The following is a 19,287-nucleotide window of genomic DNA, read 5'->3' as shown; positions in this document are numbered from 1 at the left end:
CCAGAAAGGTCAACTCCATGCACAACAGAAGTTATGCTAGTAAGTTTATCATAACTCACATTTTAAGAGCCATCAGCAGATAAAATAACTGAAGAATTTGAATTAATATGAATTACAGCAACATTTAATTTCCAGTTGGGATCAATAAAGCATTTTTAATTAGAATTTAACATCGCTTCCTTTTTACATTCTTTTTACATAAAGCATCTGGTTTACATTCAAGGTCCGTCTGGAGCGTCTGGCGCTCCGAGGCTGAAGCTTTTCCAGCATCGATTTTCCAACCGACGCTGGAGTCGGAAAATCTGAACGTTTGCTGGTCAACGCAGAGCGTCAACCAATCAGAGAGACGCTGCCCTGTGACGTAACGGCCTGTAGGTGGTGCAGGAGATGCGGGTCAGCAGGTCATCAGACTGGACGGCGTACAGCTAGCTTAGCTTATGAACCTCACAAAACCTCTGAATTACCTGGTGAATTCAAACACGCGACATTCTGCTGATTTGAGTAAATAAAACCTAGAAACTCAACATTTTGTTCCAAACGCATGGAGCCGTTATCAGCCGTCATCGTTTGTTCAACAGAAACTGAACAAACTGAGTAAAGAGTCTCCGTTATTTACGACTGCAGATATTTTACTGTCTCTCTGTTTCATCCACTGCTGCATAAAGAGACCAGATTTATATTTTATTGTTTCAGGCCCTTCAGGCTTCAGGAGCCGAAGCTCTGCTGGCCCCTGCAGACAGAGATGAAATGATCAAGACCAGCAGACGTTTGGTCCAAACCGGGTCGTCAGCAGAACCAGTCACTAAAACATTCATCTGCAAAACTCAGCAAGCCTCGATGTTCCCACTCAGGTTGGCTTTTACTTTAACTTCTACAATAAAAACCAGGAAAATAAAAACATTCATTTCAGAATCCAGCTTTTCTTCTTCCATTGTTTTTCTGAACTCATGATTTATCGAGCCGTCCCATAAATCAGAGGAACGCGCTCGTTCATAATCAGGTCAATCTTTGCCGGATGGTGAAACTTGAGTATCGACGACCTTTTCAGCTGCTGACAGGAATAGTTTGACCTCATAACACACAGCGCCATCGACCGCTCTAAATGACAACTTTACACGCAACTAAGTGGTGAAAACGACGAGCAGCAGAAGTCATTTAGAGACCGTCTGCTGCTCCGGCATCCGCTCACACAAACCATCAAAACTCACATGAGTGGAGAGAAAGCGGGTCGGATCAATGCTTCAAAGAAAAGGAAACAACCAAACCGAGCTGCTTTCAATCTGCTGGGGGAGAGAGCTGGAAGAAAAGCAACATTTGGAAGAAAAATGGACCCAAAAGACGGATATTCTCCACAGCCTCCTCCAGTCTGGAGGCCTGCTGAGGCCAACAATGTCCTGCATCACTCTGCTCACTGCCTGCTGATCAATAAACATCCATTCTGCCAAACAAACACCTGCAGCTGCAGCAGAGACCCAGAAACAGACGGATCAACCACAAGACCCAGAGCTTCGTTCCCTCGACGCAAATCAAAGATTCACTTAAACTCCAAGAAGCTTTTAGCAGCAAAACGTGACCTGGAGGACGTTTGGTAAACCCTGGAGGGAAGTTTATCGCTGAGGCAATCAGAGAGAAAAATACAGACTCTGTATGTTATCGTTTTTGTTACAAGACACATTTTCTGTTCACCAGATTTTATTTTTGAACCTCGGAACGTGTTGCCAATAACCTGTTTCCAGGGGGAACTTTTTCTTTGCTACGCCGCTAAAACACATCACAAGGGAAGCTAATGTTGGAGTGTTGAACATAAACACAACGAAGTAAAAGTACAAGAAACAATCATAATTATTTTATTGTCCCAAATCACTGAGACACAAATAAAGATCTGAATATGAATTACATATTAGGGACACAGCAGGTGGAAAACAAGGAGTAAATTTCTGCCAAAAAGACATTTCTGAGTTTCAAAGGTTGAAATTTTGTAAGAAAAAAACTCATAAATAATCACATAAAGCAGCTCTGGAGTCGATCCTCTGCTCATTACAAGGTAAAGTGAGATGGGGTCGTACTGAGGTCATGGTAGATTTCTGCCAAAAAACTTCTATATTCTATATTCTATCTTCTAATTTCTAGAAAACAACTTTTCTGGAAAAGTGAAACATTTTTAGCGGCTCGTTGCTGAACGAAGCTCAGCAGGTGAAGTGAAGGTCAGATGAACCAGGAGCTTCAGGGGGTTTACACCTGACAGGTGGAGGTGTGAAATGCCCACCAGGGTTCCATCAGAGCGGTGTGTGTGTGTGTGTGTGGGTGTGTGTGTTTGGGGTCAGAGCTGGTATCGATCCTCAGAGCGTTTTGAAGTGGATCCAGCTGCAGATGAAACGTTTCTGAGGAGACGTCTGGTCTCTGGAGGACGACACGTCTCCGCTGCCGTCTCTCTGTCTCCACTCATGACCTACTTTTCATTTGCTGGCTGTTCGGCTCATTGTTTGCCCTCCGAAGAGCTGCTGCCTGGCAGCAACCAGGTCCCGAGTTCGAATCCCAGCCTGGACCGTTAGAGACCACAGCGCCACCTGCAGGATTCGTTTCCCCTGAGATCCGCCGTCCAGGACTTCTACCATCTGTTCATTTTCCTGTAACGCCAGAAAATCTCCTCTTCTCATGGAGGGAACCACAGAAAGCAAAATTCATATTTTGGGTTTCAACAGTTTCTAAAAACGACTCAAGATCTTAAAAAAACATCCAGACGATTTTTAGCAATAACTTCAACTTTTTTGGTGTCTGGAAAACGAGCCGTTTCAAAAACCTCCTGATTGTTGAGACACACTGCACCGTTACCCAGCAACGCCAGCCGAGCCCGTTACCTAGCAACCCCAACAAGTTACCTAGCAACTCCAACAAGTTACCTAGCGACCCCAACAAGTTACCTAGCAACTCCAACAAGTTACCTAGCGACCCCAACAAGTTGCCTAGCAACCCCAACAAGTTACCTAGCAACTCCAACAAGTTACCTAGCAACTCCAACAAGTTACCTAGCAACCCCAACAAGTTGCCTAGCGACCCCAACAAGTTGCCTAGCAACTCCAACAAGTTACCTAGCAACTCCAACAAGTTACCTAGCAACCCCAACAAGTTGCCTAGCGACCCCAGTCGAGTTCCAGCTCTGTATGCCCTGCACTGCAAAACCACAAAATCTCAGCAAGTATTTTTGGTCAAATATCTTCTTACACTTTAAATAAGATAAAACTAATTCATAAGTAACTTTTCAGACAGAACCAGGAGTTTGTTTAAAGTTAATAATTATTTAATTAAAATAACTATTTTAGCTAAATAATTAAAATAATTATTTAGTTCCACTGGCAGATTTTTCAAGTTATAACAAGACATTTTTCCCCAGTTATAAATTAAATAATCTGCCATGGATCTGATAATATGGATGAAGTTTTTAGGGAATTATTAACTTAAAAGAAGCTCATATATCTTACTGAAAAGTTATTTATCATTTGATCTTATTTAAAGTTTTATCGTATCTAAAGTGTAAAAAGATATTTGACCAAAAATACTTGCTAAGATTTTGTGTTTTTGCAGTGTGCTGTGGAAGACAAGTGATTTGATGTTGACTTGATCCAGAAACTGTTTGCTGCATTCTTGTCAGTTGTGCAGGAGGCTCCACTAATGCTTTTCAAAGATGTACGGCTGTGTAATAGCACATCTACTTGCAGTTATTTTTGTGTGTGAGTGTAAACGTTGAGTTGAGAAGAACTGAGCAAACTAAAATCTGATTATCTAAGAATGACTTTGTGGAAAACATGAGATGAGCTTTGACTAGGCCACCACCGATCCGTCCTGACGGGTCACCTTGGTGCAGAAAAAGGCCAGAGAGTCGTCACTGTCTGCTGGTGGCGTTTCTGTCGTGACGACACGTTTATTTTTGTTTCCCTGCAGGCGATGGAGCTGAAAGCGTCCATCACAGGTGGACCGGTCCGCCTCCAGCTGCCTCCGTCCTGAGAGCCGGACATCGACTAGGACAATCCTGTTACAGCTCCGAGGCGTGAACTGTTCGTTCAGATCAATTCAGCTGAGTCACGGCTGCAGAAAAGATCTCTGCTGATAAACACAACTTTTATTATCCCTCTTTAAACTGGACTGAGTCAAACCTGCAGAAGGTTCATTTTATTTATGTCTGAGCTCAGAGGGGAGGCAGAAAAATGTCCCACAGACTGACATCATTATCATGCTGATGATAGTATATCATGATGTACTTGATGAAAAACTAAAATTAGTTTTTGATGGTATTTAGTCAAATTAAAGCTCGTTTTAAACGCTCACACAGCTAAACTTATCCAGTAAACCAGAGTTAATCTCGTCTATTTTTACTTTTCAAATTAAACAGTTTATAAAAAACTTTGTTTTTATTTCAGAGTTGGATCTTAAGTTTATTTTATTTACATCATTTTTATTTTTATTTAACTTTTATTTATGCAGGTTTTGTCAGAAATCTGTTCTGATAAAAAACATTTCAGTCAGATGAGACAGACCAGAAAAAACTAATCCAGATAAATAAAAACTGACCTGCAGCTAAAGAAGCTAAAGCAGCTAAAGCAGCTAAAGGAGCTAAAGAAGGTAAAGGAGCTAAAGCAGCTAAAGCAGCTAAAGGAGCTAAAGGACGAGTCAAACAACATCTGAAAATAGAAAACGACTGAATATTAAATATGAATTAAGACAGATTAAGATTAAATGTAAAAATATTACAAACAACTGAGTATAGCTAACTAACTAGAAGGGAACTAGCAAGGAAAGGAAACAACAACATCAGTGTTTATGCTAACTAGCTTAACATGACTTAGCCCGTTAGCATAGATGCTAGTTGTAGCTTCAGGTTTTGACTGAATGTGGCGTTTCCTCCATCTTAGCCTGTTTCCTTTCATCCGATGTAGAGAAACAGGAAATTAAACCTTTAAAATGAGGGAACAATGAGGGAACGGTGAGGGAACGGTGAGGGAACATTGAGGGAACGGTGAGGGAACGTTGAGGGAACGGTGAGGGAACGTTGAGGGAACAGTGAGGGAACAATGAGGGAACATTGAGGGAACAATGAGGGAACGGTGAGGGAACAATGAGGGAGCAATGAGGGAACGGTGAGGGAACAATGAGGGAACAATGAGGGAACAGTGAGGGAACGGTGAGGGAACATTGAGGGAACGGTGAGGGAACAATGAGAGAACAGTGAGGGAACAGTGAGGGAACGGTGAGGGAACAGTGAGGGAACAATGAGGGAGCAATGAGGGAACGGTGAGGGAACGGTGAGGGAACAGTAAACAAACGGTGAGGAATTCGAGTTCTGCTCTCTGGCTGCTGTCGTTTCAGGTTTACAGTTTCTGAGTGAAAAGTTTCCTGGAGCTAAAAATCAATGAAAATCTGAGGAGGCCGGAGCATGTAAACAAAGAAATGATAGAAACACACACACACACACACACGCACACACACACACACACACACACACACACACACACACACACACACACACACACACACACACACAGAGAGAGAGCCAGACAGACCATAACCAACAGTTTCTGTTTTTAGCTTTTAGCTGCAGTCAAAATGAAAAGCAGATCTATAGAAAATGTAACGTTGTTGCTGTTCTACTGCCCCCTAGTGGCCGGTTTGAAGAGTTTTTCCATCCCAAAGTGAAATGAAATGATGTCGTAACTCATCATCCACGAATCTACAAAGAGCTTCATAAACCAGAGAGACGGAAATATTTCAATGTCCATCGATTCGATTCTTCTGTTCAAACCAGAGATTCAGTTTAAATTATGTGAAAATAAACATAACATTTATGTAAGACAGTTTGATAATGTACCAAATTACCCCGGGTTATATTTTAACAAAAATATGTGCATAAATTTCTGTAAGTTAAATTACTAGAATTAGCATTATTTTAAAAACAAAACACTGGTGTGCGTCTTAAATAAAGTCTGGAGTTTAATTAGTTTCGTATCGAACCGATCAGAGCAGCTAACGTCTGTGAGCTAACGGCTAACCAGCTGCTAGCTCCGGTGTAAACCAGCGGTTGGGTCGGCCGCGGCGCCGAGTGTCTGTCAGGTTTCATGTGAGGCTGCAGCAGGCGGCTGGACATGAGCGCAGACAGACAGACAGACAGACAGACAGACAGACAGACAGGTAACAATACGGCAGAGGGAGAACAGAGGCGGGTCGGGTCGGATCCCTCCATCCCTCCGGCGAATGTCAGGGCCGGTTACAGCGTATTAAAGATATACAAACACACACTCTGTGTGTAACAGCCTGGGGCCAACGCATTCAGCTTCCCTGAGTAAAATATTAAAGCAGAGAGGATCCGGCCTGAAATGTGAAACATGACAGGAAATCAGCTGCAGAAAAACTGATTCTTTCGTTTAAACCCGACAAACAGAAACTCTGGTTCCTCTGAGGAATTACAGCTTCAGGTTTCAGCTGGACTCTTATTAAAATGATCAGACCTGAAACAATTTCACACATTAAAGAGCAGAAAAGCTGCTTACACTGATGACTCTGTAAAAACAGAAGCTGTTATGTCTTTATAAGCAGCCTGCTTCATGTTTGGGACCAGAAGATGTTTGCTCTCATGTTGCATCATCCTGGAGTTTAACAAGAATCGGAGGAGACAAACTGTTGGAGCGCTGAAAACGAAATGTTTTCTCTTTTTACGGGACGAAGCGATGAAACGTTTGAGCTGCTGAGACTTTAATCTGTTCTGGACAGAAACATGTTTCAGCGCGAGGCGCTAACCGCTAGGAAGGACGAGAATATTTACAAAATATAATCAGATAATTGACTCCAAATGTCTGCAGAGAATCCAAAACCTTTGACCCCTAAAATAACACAGAACATATTATAAGTTGAGTAAATCAAGCTCAAAAAAGTTTCCTATAAGTTTGTTTTGTCTCATTTAAAGTAAACTGAGATGTTTACAGTAAAATCAGAACAGAATTATCTGGTGATATTTTGTGTTTTTTCAGTGTAACTTTCTGAACGTTTGCTCCAAACGGGCCTCAGATCAGTGCTGAGCGTTACCCCGCCAGCAGGGGGCAGTACTCACCGGCCTGCGGCAGCATGGAGGTGTAGACCTTGGGGTCGATGGTTCCCATCGGCGGCGGCAGCAGCGGGTTGGTGAAGCTGCGCAGGGGGTGCGTGGGCCGGACGCAGGCCGTGGGGATGCTGCGCCCGGCCGCCGCCTGGGCCTCCTCCGAGGGGCCCGAGGCGGCGGGGGCCCCGGGCACGGGCCCCACCGGGGGGACCGGGTCGGAGGCGGGAGCGGCGGAACCGGGCAGCAGCGGGGCGGCCGGAGGGGGCGGAGCCTGCTGCTGCAGCAGGGGGGCGGCGGAGGAGTCCGACGGCATTGCTGACAGGAAACAGAAGAAGAAGAGTCCAATTAGTGCGCCTGCCTCTGGTAGAGAGCAACGCTCTCTGAGAAACATCAAGCCGCAGACTGAAGGCTCGCCGCTCTGAACGCTTCGCTTTGATGCAGCAGAAAGAAACTAAATGTGAAGCAGAAACATCTGATCTGCCTGGACGACTTCATGACCCACAGCTGCAGAAACAGAGGAAAAACGTTTCTGCAGCAAAATGTCCTCAAAGGAATAATTCATCAAACTGAATAAAATTCAATCAACATCATCACTATACACAAAACATCAGAAATAAAGAAAATAAAGGGAAACACTTTAAATAGTCCAGCCTCATGTTGGTGGTTTAAATGAAACCTGGAGATGAAGGAAAAATAAAATGTTAAGAATAACTCAGAACCACTCAAATCTTTATTTTCTCTCCTCTCTGCGTCGGCTACGCTACACACAGGCCTGTTGCCGTAGCAACCAACAACAACACCACTTTATGCATCAGGATTCAACACCAAAAGAAACGTAAACATTTCAAACACAACAGAACCTGAACCCGACCAGGATGATTTCCGCTCTGGTTTTGTTCTCTGCTGGAGTCTTTTTTCCGGGTCAGCACTAACATCTCATTTTTTTTGTTTTCCGGTATAAATGAAGAGTTTTTATGACCAGTTTTTAGTAAATGTGAAGCTAAGCGGATATAAATGGAGCCTTTCTGCTGATTTCTCCATTACAGTGAAACACTTCAGTTAAAAAGCTGTGTTTTTTTTAAAGGTTTTATTAAAAACTATTTTCGCTGTGAATGTTTTGTGCTTTGAGTCTCTAATGAAAGAGATCAGAGATAATAACACAGAGGAGGTGGCTGAACTGATCTCCACCTCCATTAGCTCTTTCCTGTCACCGTGACGACAACAAACCTCCATCACAGCCGAGACTCAAACCAACAAAAGCTCCTGCTGTTTCACAGCGTAAAGTTTCTAATTCTGACTTTACTCAATAATTAAGAGAAGATTGAAGCTTCAAATCTGCGGATTTTGTCTCCGTCTCTCATTGTCTCTGCGCTCCGTCGTTTGCCGTCCCGCTGCGCCTCGCCCCGCCCCACCTCGCCCCGCCCCGCCTCGCCGCGCCCCATCCAACCTCACCCCGCCCCTCCTTGCCGTCTCCCGCACGCCGGCTGTCATCGTGTGTTTTTCCAGCAGCGATCGGCCCTCCGGGTCGCCGGCGACTCGGTGACTCTGGAGCCTCTCTGCCTCCCCGGCTGCTGTTAACTCTCTGACACGAGCCGAGCAGGAATTAATCAACTACTGAATTACTGCTCCCAACCTGGTCGTTAGGCGTTCGCCTGGCGGTAAAACCAGGATTAACGGCAAGAAGAGCAGGAAAGAAAAGCGAGCGGAGGGAGTCGGAGACGATTACTGTGGTTTTAATATTAGCAGGAAAACCTGACCTGAAAACGGAGGAATGAAAGTTTCACTTTGTAATCACCGTCCACAGAGTGAAATGTAATGAAACGAGACAGAAGGAGTCAAACTCCATGTGAGATATAAATAATCTGTCATGTTATCCTGAGAAAAAGACAAACATGTTTCACATGGCAAGATTTTCCCTCCCACAATCTGAAGGATTTCAGATTATCGTGATGCTCTAAACTAATGTTAAACTGTTTAGATCATTATACAAAATTTGTTTTTTGTACGTTTTTCTTCCATTTGAGTCTCCACTGTTTCTAAAAACAAAAACACCCAGTCATTGTTTGGCAATAACTTTGTTTTGTTGTCTGGAAAACGAGCCATTTCAAAAACCTCCGGATTGTTGAGTCACAGTGCGCCGTTACCTAGCAACCCCCATGGCGTTCTGCCCGTTACCTAGCAACACCCAGTGGCGTTCTGCCTGTTACCTAGCAACCACAGCTGAGCTCCAGCACATTTGGTCAGCTGGTTTTACCGCTACATGCACTGTACAATGGCTGCTGGAAATACTTAACATCCAAAAAACACTTTCTGCATTCTTGTCGGTTGTGCAGGAAGCTCCACTTCTGCTTTTCAACGCCGAAAAGTTGCATAATTGTACAGCTGATTGCACTCACGTGTCGGTACCTGCTGTGTGATGTTTGGGTACCTGCTGTGTGATGTTTGGTACCTGGTGTGTGATGTTTGGGTACCTGCTGTGTGATGTTTGGTACCTGGTGAGTGATGTTTGGGTACCTGGTGTGTGATGTTTGGGTACCTGCTGTGTGATGTTTGGGTACCTAGTGAGTGATGTTTGGGTACCTGCTGTGTGATGTTTGGTACCTGGTGTGTGATGTTTGGGTACCTGCTGTGTGATGTTTGGGTACCTGCTGTGTGATGTTTGGGTACCTAGTGAGTGATGTTTGGGTACCTGGTGTGTGATGTTTGGGTACCTGCTGTGTGATGTTTGGGTACCTAGTGAGTGATGTTTGGGTACCTGGTGTGTGATGTTTGGGTACCTGGTGTGTGATGTTTGGTACCTGGTGTGTGATGTTTGGTACCTGGTGTGTGATGTTTGGGTACCAGGTGTGTGATGTTTGGTACCTGGTGTGTATCCTCTGTCCACCGTCAGGCTGGGGAACGGCATGGGCCTGAGGCTGAACTTGTTGTGTGTGAAGCCGCAGGACGGTGAAGGCAGAATCCCCGGATACTGAGAGGATTCCAGAGTAGGAACCGGGATGGCGCTGACCACAGCTGAAACACAGACAGGAAGACGTTATTAGCCAAACTGGGACAGCATTAGCAACTCAGCAGAATGAACAACTAGCAGACTATTTAGCATAGCTATAGCTTTCAGTCCAACTGTCTGGAGAGACGGTGCTACTTTCCATCAGAATATATCCTTTAAAATGTATTTAAAATAATTTCTATCATCTCCTTACTCCTAAGATTTCAAGGGCAAAATTAGAAACATCTTTTCAAAGAGATGCAGAATTTTAGATACACCAACTGTACCTGTTGATCGTGATAACTTTCAGAAGATTCCGTCATTAAAAAGTCTCTTTAACATCATCTGAAGGGATATCTGGCTCCATCAGGTCGAGAACAACCCATAGTGGGAACAGCTAACTGAAAGGTAAGGTGAAGCTAATGCTAAAACGCTTCACTAATAATATATTTAACTGTAAAACTTTACTTAAAGTCTTAACTGAGATAATTGTAGAGTCAAAATATAAACATTTTCAAATTGCTGCTAAATTATTTCATTAATAAAAACATGAGATGAAGTTTTTGATCTGTTCTTCATCCATCAGATTGGAGCAAAGTGTTTCAGGAAGTTAGCTGTTAGCTGCTACATGCTAACACAGTGTTAGCTGCTACATGCTAACACAGCAGCAGCTAACACTGTGCATTCAGATGCGATTTTAGGCTTGAATAGCGTCACTGATAAGCTAACTGCTTTTAGCACAACTTGAACACAACAATAGTCTTTTTCAGCGTCCAATCAGATCGTTCAGAAGCAGAATTTAAAACCCAGAGGGACCAGGGAAGCAGCTTCGCTGTGCATTATGCTGCTGCGCGTCACATTTATGGGCGTACCAGAAACATGCAGATATACAAGTTCTGCCCGGAACCTTTGAATTTAAAAATTATAATAATGCTCCAACATTTTTAAAGTGTTAAAATCCATGTAATTAATCATATTGATTTATACATTTCTCTTAGAGGATCTCATCGTCTCACTGAGAGCTGATGGTCCTACTGATGCTAACTTGGTAGCATAACTTATCACGCTGCGGAAAAGAGTTGTAGTATGCTGACAACATGTAGCTAAAGCTAAAACAGCTCGCGGCTACATGCGGGTAACCATGGCAACCATTGTTTCTGCCAGTAATCCCTCCCTACTGAAGGCAGTAACTTTTCAGAGCCTGCTCTCTCCTCGCTCTGCTGACTCTTGGAGTTTCTCTGAGGCAGATCAGGAGCCTGATCCCACCGTCTGGGTCAGGAGGTGAAAACTTCCAGGCTTCAAACTCTAAAACTTATTGGAAAGGTTGTTTGGGTCATCCTGGCCCAGTTCTACCGCTGCAGGATGTTTTTAAGATGCTGGAGTTTCTGAGTTGCTGTTATTTTAGCTGATTCTGGCAGCAGAAAGCTCCACCGTTTGTCCTCTGGCTTCATTTGCAGCCATAAAAACAAAACTACATTCAAACGGCGCGATCACAGCAGAGCGACACATTAAGGTTTAAACATTCTCGTTACCGACCGGCGAGGAGAGGTGCAGTAAAACGGACCCGGCTGCACCGCTGCAGCACAGCCGGGTCTGGAGGAGGAGGAGGAGGAAGGCAGACACAGTTCATACTGTGACCTTGAGAGGAAACTGCAGGGAGGTGAGCTCAGTGAGACTGATTACACAGCGCCTCAGGTCTACAGCACACAGAGAAAAATCACTGCACGGCTCCTCAGGCCTGTTTGGAAGATAAGGAGCTCCCCCCGTTCCTATTATTGTCTGAAGCTGCACGTATATATTTCCTTTTGTCTTTTCTAAAACACATCCAGGCAGAATGAGTGCAGCTGAGGGCTCTGTTGTCTCTCAGTAATCCTTCATGTTTGATTAAAAAACTCCCACACTCTCACTCTTTGTTCAGCCGGCGCTGAAGCTAAAAGACAAAAACAGGTTTTCTAATCTGTTCCTTTAACATGGAGGGGAAATAACGTTTCTAATGCAGCGATGCAAATAAAACCTGATTTTGTTTCTGTATTTGTGCGACTTCAGCTCCTCCCTGCTGGGGAAAGTGGTTTTCTATCAGTGGTGGCTAAACTTCTATCGCTAATAGCCGAGCTAATTTTTCGCTTTAAGCTAACTGTGAAAACGTTTACCACAATTTGTATTAATTCAAAAGTGTTAACTGAAGACAAAAACAGGTTATTCAAACTGTAGCAGTCATTGTTATTCTCAGCTAATATGCTAAAGCGATAACGGTGAAGCTAATTTTCCATTTAGCACTTTAGCTAACTGTGAAAACCTTTAGCTCACTTAGCTTCCCCTAAAATAAGTTTTCTGGATAAATACAGTAATTTACTTGGATCTTTTGTAATTTATCAGTTAAATAAAGTTCAACATGTGTTGAAGTTTCTTTTATCGACTGTTGAGAATTCTTCAAGTAGTTATGCTCTTATTTTGAAGGGGTGAAGACTCGTTACATAGCAGGTACATTTCCACTCTTCATATTTGCTCATAACTTTTAAAATAAACTACAGACAGTAAAGAACAAGATGTAAACAAATCTAATATATAATGATTTACTGAAGATGTAAATTATGTTAAAAATTGAGGCTGGATGTCTTTCAGATATATTTTGAATTAAAGTTAGCGCTTTAGCGTTTGCTTCTGCTAAGTCCAGAGGAACTAATGTTTATGATTGGTGCTTTAGGGTTAGCGACGCTAACTTTTTAGCTAGCTGTAGTTTAAAGTATATTAAACTTTATCTGCATTAAATTTGTATTATTTCTTTAAACTTTTTCAAATTTAAACCGTTTCTGTCTGACTTCATCACCTCACATCGTTTCACTTCATTACGTTTTGCAACCTTTCATCTCTGCAGGTCCTGCTCCAGATTTTCAATCAGATAGAGGTATGAACTTTGACTAGGCCATTAAAACTTTAGATGACCTGAGGTGATGTGGTTGTGATGAGTCTCCAGAGGTGAACTGTGTTTTTCTCTTTAAACCATGAAGTTTCCCTAAATGATCCATTCAGGAGGAGAACCCAGTTTGGTTTGGAGAGCAGCTGTCAGGTTTCCTGTCTGGTCTTAGTTTAATGATCAGAAGCAGAAATATTTTCACCTCTCTGGTCTGATAAAAATGAAATAAATCCTTCAGGCTCTGCAGGTTTTGGGTTCTGTTTCCTCTCAGCGCCTCGACTCCGACCTGCTTTTGTTCTCGTTTTCTTTTCTCGTTTTCATAAAGAACAAAATCCTGGAAAAGTCGATGGAAGGAAGACAGGTTCTGAACTTCCAGCTTGGTTTCAGTTTCTGTTCGCTGCAGGCAGGATGAACCTGTAGCCTCCCAGATCCATCAATATCCCCGATCAATACCTGTATGGATCAGGCCCAATCAGCTCTGGTCATCTGGCTGCTGTAATCAAACTCTGCTTCTCTTAAAATGATCGCAGCTCAAATCGACACAAATTAAATCTGCAGATCAGACCCGGTGCTTATCAATACGTCCCGATCGATGCTGCGATCGATGGAGCTGAACAGGAGAAAATGTTCTGGGTTTCTGACAGCAGCGCTGCGATCGGAGCGAGACGGGAGAATCCTGACGGAGAGCTGAAGTTCAGTCTGAGGACGAGACGAAGCGCTGAGCGACTGCAGAGCGTTTTCCTCCGAACATCCAGGAGGAAACTGAGCTGAACCACTGGAGACGGTTCTGACGGTTCTGACGGTTCTGATGGTTCTGATGGTTCAGATGTCCTACTCCGATTTGATAAAGAGACTTAAAAACCTTTAGAGATGCGTTTTATCTGCTGATCTGTTTCAGTTCCTGCAGCAAAGCATTCAGTGAAAAACGTCAACAATGACTGCAGAGAAGCAGCTATGGAGCTACATTAGAGCCATGAAGTTTGCTGCAAAAATGACTTTGAAACTGAAAAAAGAAATTAGAAAAATATGAATCTGAAAAGTTTTCAACTATTTTCAGCTTTAAATTTTTTTAGGCTTTTTTTTGTTTCAAACTTTTTTCCGTTTTAAAGTTATTTTAGAATTTCAATCATTTTAATTTTAATAATTTATTTCTTTCATTTACACATTTTCATTTTTTTCAATCTTCATTTTTATTCAGTTTTGAAAAAACTATTTTCTTTTTATTAATCTTTTTCATCTCTAAGCTTATTTTTTAATTAAACTTTTGTTTTATTTACAAATAATTTTTCAATTTTAAAATAAATTTTTAGTTTGAAATGTTTCATTCAATTGAACAAAAATCAGTTCAATTATTTATTTTAAGTTTTGAAATTACTTTTCATCTTTAAGCCTATTTTTCATTTAAAATGTTTTGTTTTATTTCCAAATATTTTATTTAATATTTTCCAAATAATTTTTTAGTTTCAGAAATATTTCAGATTTTATTTTTATTCAGTTTAAAAAAAAAAAAACAGTTTATTTGTAATTTTTGTCTCAACGTGTTTTATTTTGAAAGAGACGCTGGATCATGTTTTAGAAAACAAAACTTCATCCCAGAGGTTAAGAACCGCAGAGGAGGTCAGTGAAGGGTCATTTGTATTTTCCAATAGTTCGATATATAAAATTAGACCAAATTGTTTTATCTTTATTAATATTATTAATATTCAGTTCTAACTGTGGGAGAAAAATGAAAAAACCTCAAAAAGTTGAAAACTATCCTGTTTGATGAAGGAGGCTGAGATGTTTTGGCTCAAATACAAACAAATACAAACATGAAGCTGTGTGTGTGGGGGGAGGGTGTGTGTTTGTGTCGGTGTGTGTTTGTGTGTGTGTGTGTGTGTGTGTGTGTGTGTGTCTGTGTCGGTGTGTGTGTGTGTGTGTGTGTGTGTGTGTGTGTGTGTGTTTCTCTGTGTGTCTCTGTCGGTGTGTGTGTGTGTGTGTGTGTTTCTCTGTGTGTCTCTGTCGGTGTGTGTGTGTGTGTGTGTGTTTCTCTGTGTGTCTCTGTCGGTGTGTGTGTGTGTGTGTGTGTGTGTGTGTGTGTGTGTGTGTGTGTGTGTGTGTGTGTGTGTGTGTGTGTGTGTGTGTGTGTCTCTGTCGGCGTGTGTGTGTGTGTGTGTGTCTCCCTCCCACGGCTGTAACCTGCTTGTCGGTGTTCAGTTGCTGGCTTCTGTTTGACACGGCGGCTGTAAACAACAACAACCACATCAAGGTGGAAGATGAGAAGAGAGAGAAACAGTAAAAGCCTGGCGGCGTCCTGAGAGCCGGATAATTACTCTGAGATCCAGAAACAGAAACAGAACCGGAACCAGAACCGCTGCACGCAGACAGAACTGTAATTAGACGCTGCTGCTGCTGCTGAACCAGATCTGCTTCACACTGAGACTCTGAAGATGTTCAACATCTTCGGCTCAGTGGGAATTAAAGCAGCTTCACACACAAACCGCAGGAACGGAGGAGCAGAGACGTTACCGTGGCGATGAAACAGGAACAGGATCAAAAGGCTTCATTAGCCTAGCGCTTAGCCCCGTGTTTAATTTATTTATCCTAGTTATTATAAATGAGCCTGAAGTCATGCTGCCCTGCAGTAAGAACGTCCTAGTCCATACCTCAACCTGCAGAAACATGACAGTCGGGCTAACCCGTCTCTGAATCAGAACTTTATGGGCCTAAACATTTTATGTTTTAGAAAATGAATTTTTAAAGTGTTTATTTGATTCCTGAGCAATAAGCCAAGCTGAGTTGGCCACACTACTGCTAATGCGCTAACAGCGGCGCTAACTTTAGCTTAGCACACTATCTTCTGCTATGCTATTACAGCGGTTAGCATTAGTTTCCGCTACACACTGAGTTGGTGTAGCGATTTAGCAGAACTAATGTTTCTGACTAGAGCTTTGGAGTTAGTGGATCCATCATGTTTCATAAATCTGCTCTCATCTCTCCTTCCTTCATATTTCATCTCTCATATTTTCTACATCATTGCTGCGTTTCCTGGTGGGAACAGGAAGTTGCCTTCATGTCTGTAATCATTTCTGTGTTTTTCTTTTCCTCTTAGTGGGAGCAGAACCTCCTCCCTGCAGCCGGAACCAACATCCCGACCCGCTTCTGATGAGGGAAACATTTATATCTGAGTTCTTCTCTCCAGGGCCGGAGCTGGAGCTGCGCTAACGAGCCCAAAGACTCGCAGCAGAGAGCGCCGCTTTCTGGGGCAGCACAACGGCAGCACAACGGCAGCAGAGGCTGCAGCATCAGAGGCTGCAGCATCAGAGGCTGCAGCATCAGAGGCTGCAGCATCTGAACCGTCGCCACTAAATATTTTTTGTCTTTTTTCTAGTAAAAATATTTGATCACACTTAAAAATAAGACAAAACTAAATTAGTAACTTTTCAGATATTATTCCATTAAAACTGATGAACGAAAACGAACTGCTTCCTCTGGCAGATTATTCCGTTATAATCCCTGATTACTGTGTTGCTGTAATCTGATGGATTGTAACTTGACCAACATTTTCCATGAACTAGTTCTTTTAAGGAATTTTGACCTAAATAAGCTCCTCTGTTTTGCTGAAAAGTTCACTTTAGTTAGTTTTGTTTTGTCTGAAGTGCATTAAAACATTCGCAGTCGATCCAGATTCATAAGATTTGCTCATATTGGGAGCTTTGACTCTTCAGCTGTTGGAGTTTAAATAAAGGGAACAAAGACTTTCAGGACTGGAGTGTTCTCCCCTCGTCGCTCCCACAAGGCGTCCATCATCTCTTCATTCTGGCCCAAATTATCTTTTAATAAGCTCCCTGAAGGACGAGTGGAGCGGCGCAGCAGAACATTAACTCCTGGCTCTTTCTTATTCCAGTCACCGTCGAGTCGCGCTTCCGGCGCTGGAATTAATGCCGCTCCTCAGAATATGAAATAACTCAGCAGCATCAGAAAGCATCACCCAGGAGGAGGAGGAGAAGAAAAGCTCTGGAGTTTAAAGGAGCGGCGCTGCCGGAGGTTCTGGACGGCCCGGTTCTGGACGGCCCGGAGAGCAAACCGCCAACTTCACAAGAAGTTTTACCTTTCGCTGAACTTTCCTTTAAACTTTCCAGAGACCTGGCAGCGTTCCTGAACAGAATCTCTGCTGCCGCCCTTCATAGCAGCCATATTGGTTCAGAGTCGTGACCTTTGACCTGCTAACTGAGGCCTTTATTTTTTATTGAAATAGTTTCAGAACCCGTTTAAGATTAAATCAGTTTTATTCCTAATATGGAAAAGTTCCTAGAAGCAGCAAGAAAAAAAAACCTGGATCAGTTCATTTCCATTTTTTTATTTTATTTTTCCCTTTTCTCTTTTTCTTCCTTTCTTTCTTTTCTCCATTTTCCCTTCTATTTTTTTTAACCTTTTTATTTCTTTATTCTTTTCAATAATCCAGATTAATGTTCATCAGGAATCATCCCGTGTTTCTTGATCCTCATCAGATCAGGAATAAATCGCCTCCAACTCTATTATCTAAAGGAGCAGAAGCAGCTGAAGTCCAGTTCTCACACACACACACACACACACACACACACACACACACACACACACACACACACACACACACACACGTTGTGACCTACGCGTGTTGCTGGGCTGCAGGTCCATGGGGATCATCATCTTGGCCCTGGTTCCCCTCCTGGCCGTGACGGATCGGTCCAGAGTGGAGATGCCGCTGGACGCCTCGTCGGCGTCGGCTCCTGGAGGAAACGCTGCGTTAGCTCCGGACGTTTCTCTGAGCAGAACTCTGAGGTTCTGGCGGGAAGCGCCTGCCGGTACCTGAGTGGCTGCTCTTGCTGCCCATCTGGCTCTCTGATTGGCTGTGGGCCACCTGGGGGCGGTCCTGGCAGGCCTGGAGCGGCGAGTCGCGTCCGGACGGGGCGATGCTGGACGCCTTCTCCAGGTTCTTCATCTCCATCTCCTCATGGTGGATCCACAGGTCCGGCGGCCGCAGCTCCTTCTGGCTGCCCTTACGCTTCCCGGCGCCGTGGCTGGCCCGCTTCCTGCCGGCCGCAACGGGTCAATGGGTCAGTTAACGGGCCAACGGACCAAAAGAGTTATAGATCTAGAGTTATAGAGCTAGAGTTATAGATCTAGAGTCAACACACAGCTTCGGAGATCAGGATGAAATCTGGGTTTGAACCTTCAGAGCCACATAAAGATGGTTAGAAAATCAGTCTTCTATCAGCTGGAGAACATTTCTAAGATACACTAAAGATCTGCTGCTGTTGCCATAGCAACCTTCCAGACCTCTCAGGTCTTCTGGTTCTGATGCAGAACCAGAACCAGACATGGAGAAGCAGCATTCAGCTTCTATTCACCACAGATCTGGAACTAAACAGCCGAAACACTGAGACTAAAATCCTGGTTCCAGATTTTCTTCACTTTTCTTCATCTGTTATGAAATGTTTTCTGTTTGTTTATGTTTTTATTGTGAAAAGCGGATTAAATGTCCCACAGAAAAACGATCTGCTGCATGAAACATGAAAAAAATAAAATGAGTGTAGAGTGAGAGGAGCGTCTTACTTCCTCTGCTGGGAGGACGAGCGGTGGATGCAGACGAGCGCCGTGACGACGACCACGCTGATGGCGCCCACGGAAACCAGGATGATGACCAGCAGGTAGCTGTTCCTCTGAGGCGTGACGCTGCCGTGCGGCGGACGCATCTGACCAATGGGAGACTCTGGAAACATCGGGGGCGGAGTCAGGATATTAAAAACTAAACTGTGATCAAGAAATGCTCAAACAAGATCAAAGAGGAAACATGATTGAAATAAATTAAAAAACATCAAACCTTGAAACAAATAATATCAATAAAAACAGATCCAATAAATAACTGACCAGGTTGGTGTGACATTATTTAAATCTTTAGTTGCTGTAGTTAAGTTGCTGCTACTTTCTCCTGATGATATTCTACAGTGTGATTAGAAAGATGTTGGAGTAGGGGATATGAGGCTCAGCCATTATGATGGATGGAAGAGATGGTCGCCATGGTTACGCAGTAAAAAGTAAAGGCAGGTTCAACCAGACAAGTGATGAAGAAAAGTTCAGGAGCAGCACCGAGCTGCTGCATCGTGAGCGGCCATGTTGAATGAGTTACAGGACTTCAGCCAATCCGTCTGAAAGAATCAGAAACCAGACGACTGAAACATCAAACTGACCTTGGAGGAAAAGAGACCGGAGGAGAAGAAAGGAGGAAAAAAACAGTGAAGGTGGAGAGAAGACGGATGAAAGGAAGAAATGAAGAAAAATGTT

General features: G+C 43.2%; 1 protein-coding gene across 1 annotated transcript in view; it reads right to left on the bottom strand.

Moving 5' to 3' along the window:
• dcc (DCC netrin 1 receptor) overlaps positions 1-19,287 on the bottom strand; it is a 172,424-nt gene that overhangs the window by 6,440 nt on the left and 146,697 nt on the right. The window contains exons 23-27 of the mRNA XM_023338673.1: positions 18,559-18,715; positions 17,812-18,035; positions 17,616-17,732; positions 9,947-10,096; positions 7,097-7,399 (exon numbers count right to left, since the gene is read on the bottom strand). Coding sequence (XP_023194441.1) covers positions 7,097-7,399; positions 9,947-10,096; positions 17,616-17,732; positions 17,812-18,035; positions 18,559-18,715 — 951 coding nt within the window. The remainder of the gene's footprint in view (positions 1-7,096; positions 7,400-9,946; positions 10,097-17,615; positions 17,733-17,811; positions 18,036-18,558; positions 18,716-19,287) is intronic.

Source organism: Xiphophorus maculatus, chromosome 8, assembly GCF_002775205.1.
Source record: "Xiphophorus maculatus strain JP 163 A chromosome 8, X_maculatus-5.0-male, whole genome shotgun sequence".
NCBI lineage: Eukaryota > Metazoa > Chordata > Actinopteri > Cyprinodontiformes > Poeciliidae > Xiphophorus > Xiphophorus maculatus.
The sequence above is the reverse complement of the archived record's forward strand: the minus strand, read 5'-3'. Positions and strand labels throughout refer to the sequence as shown.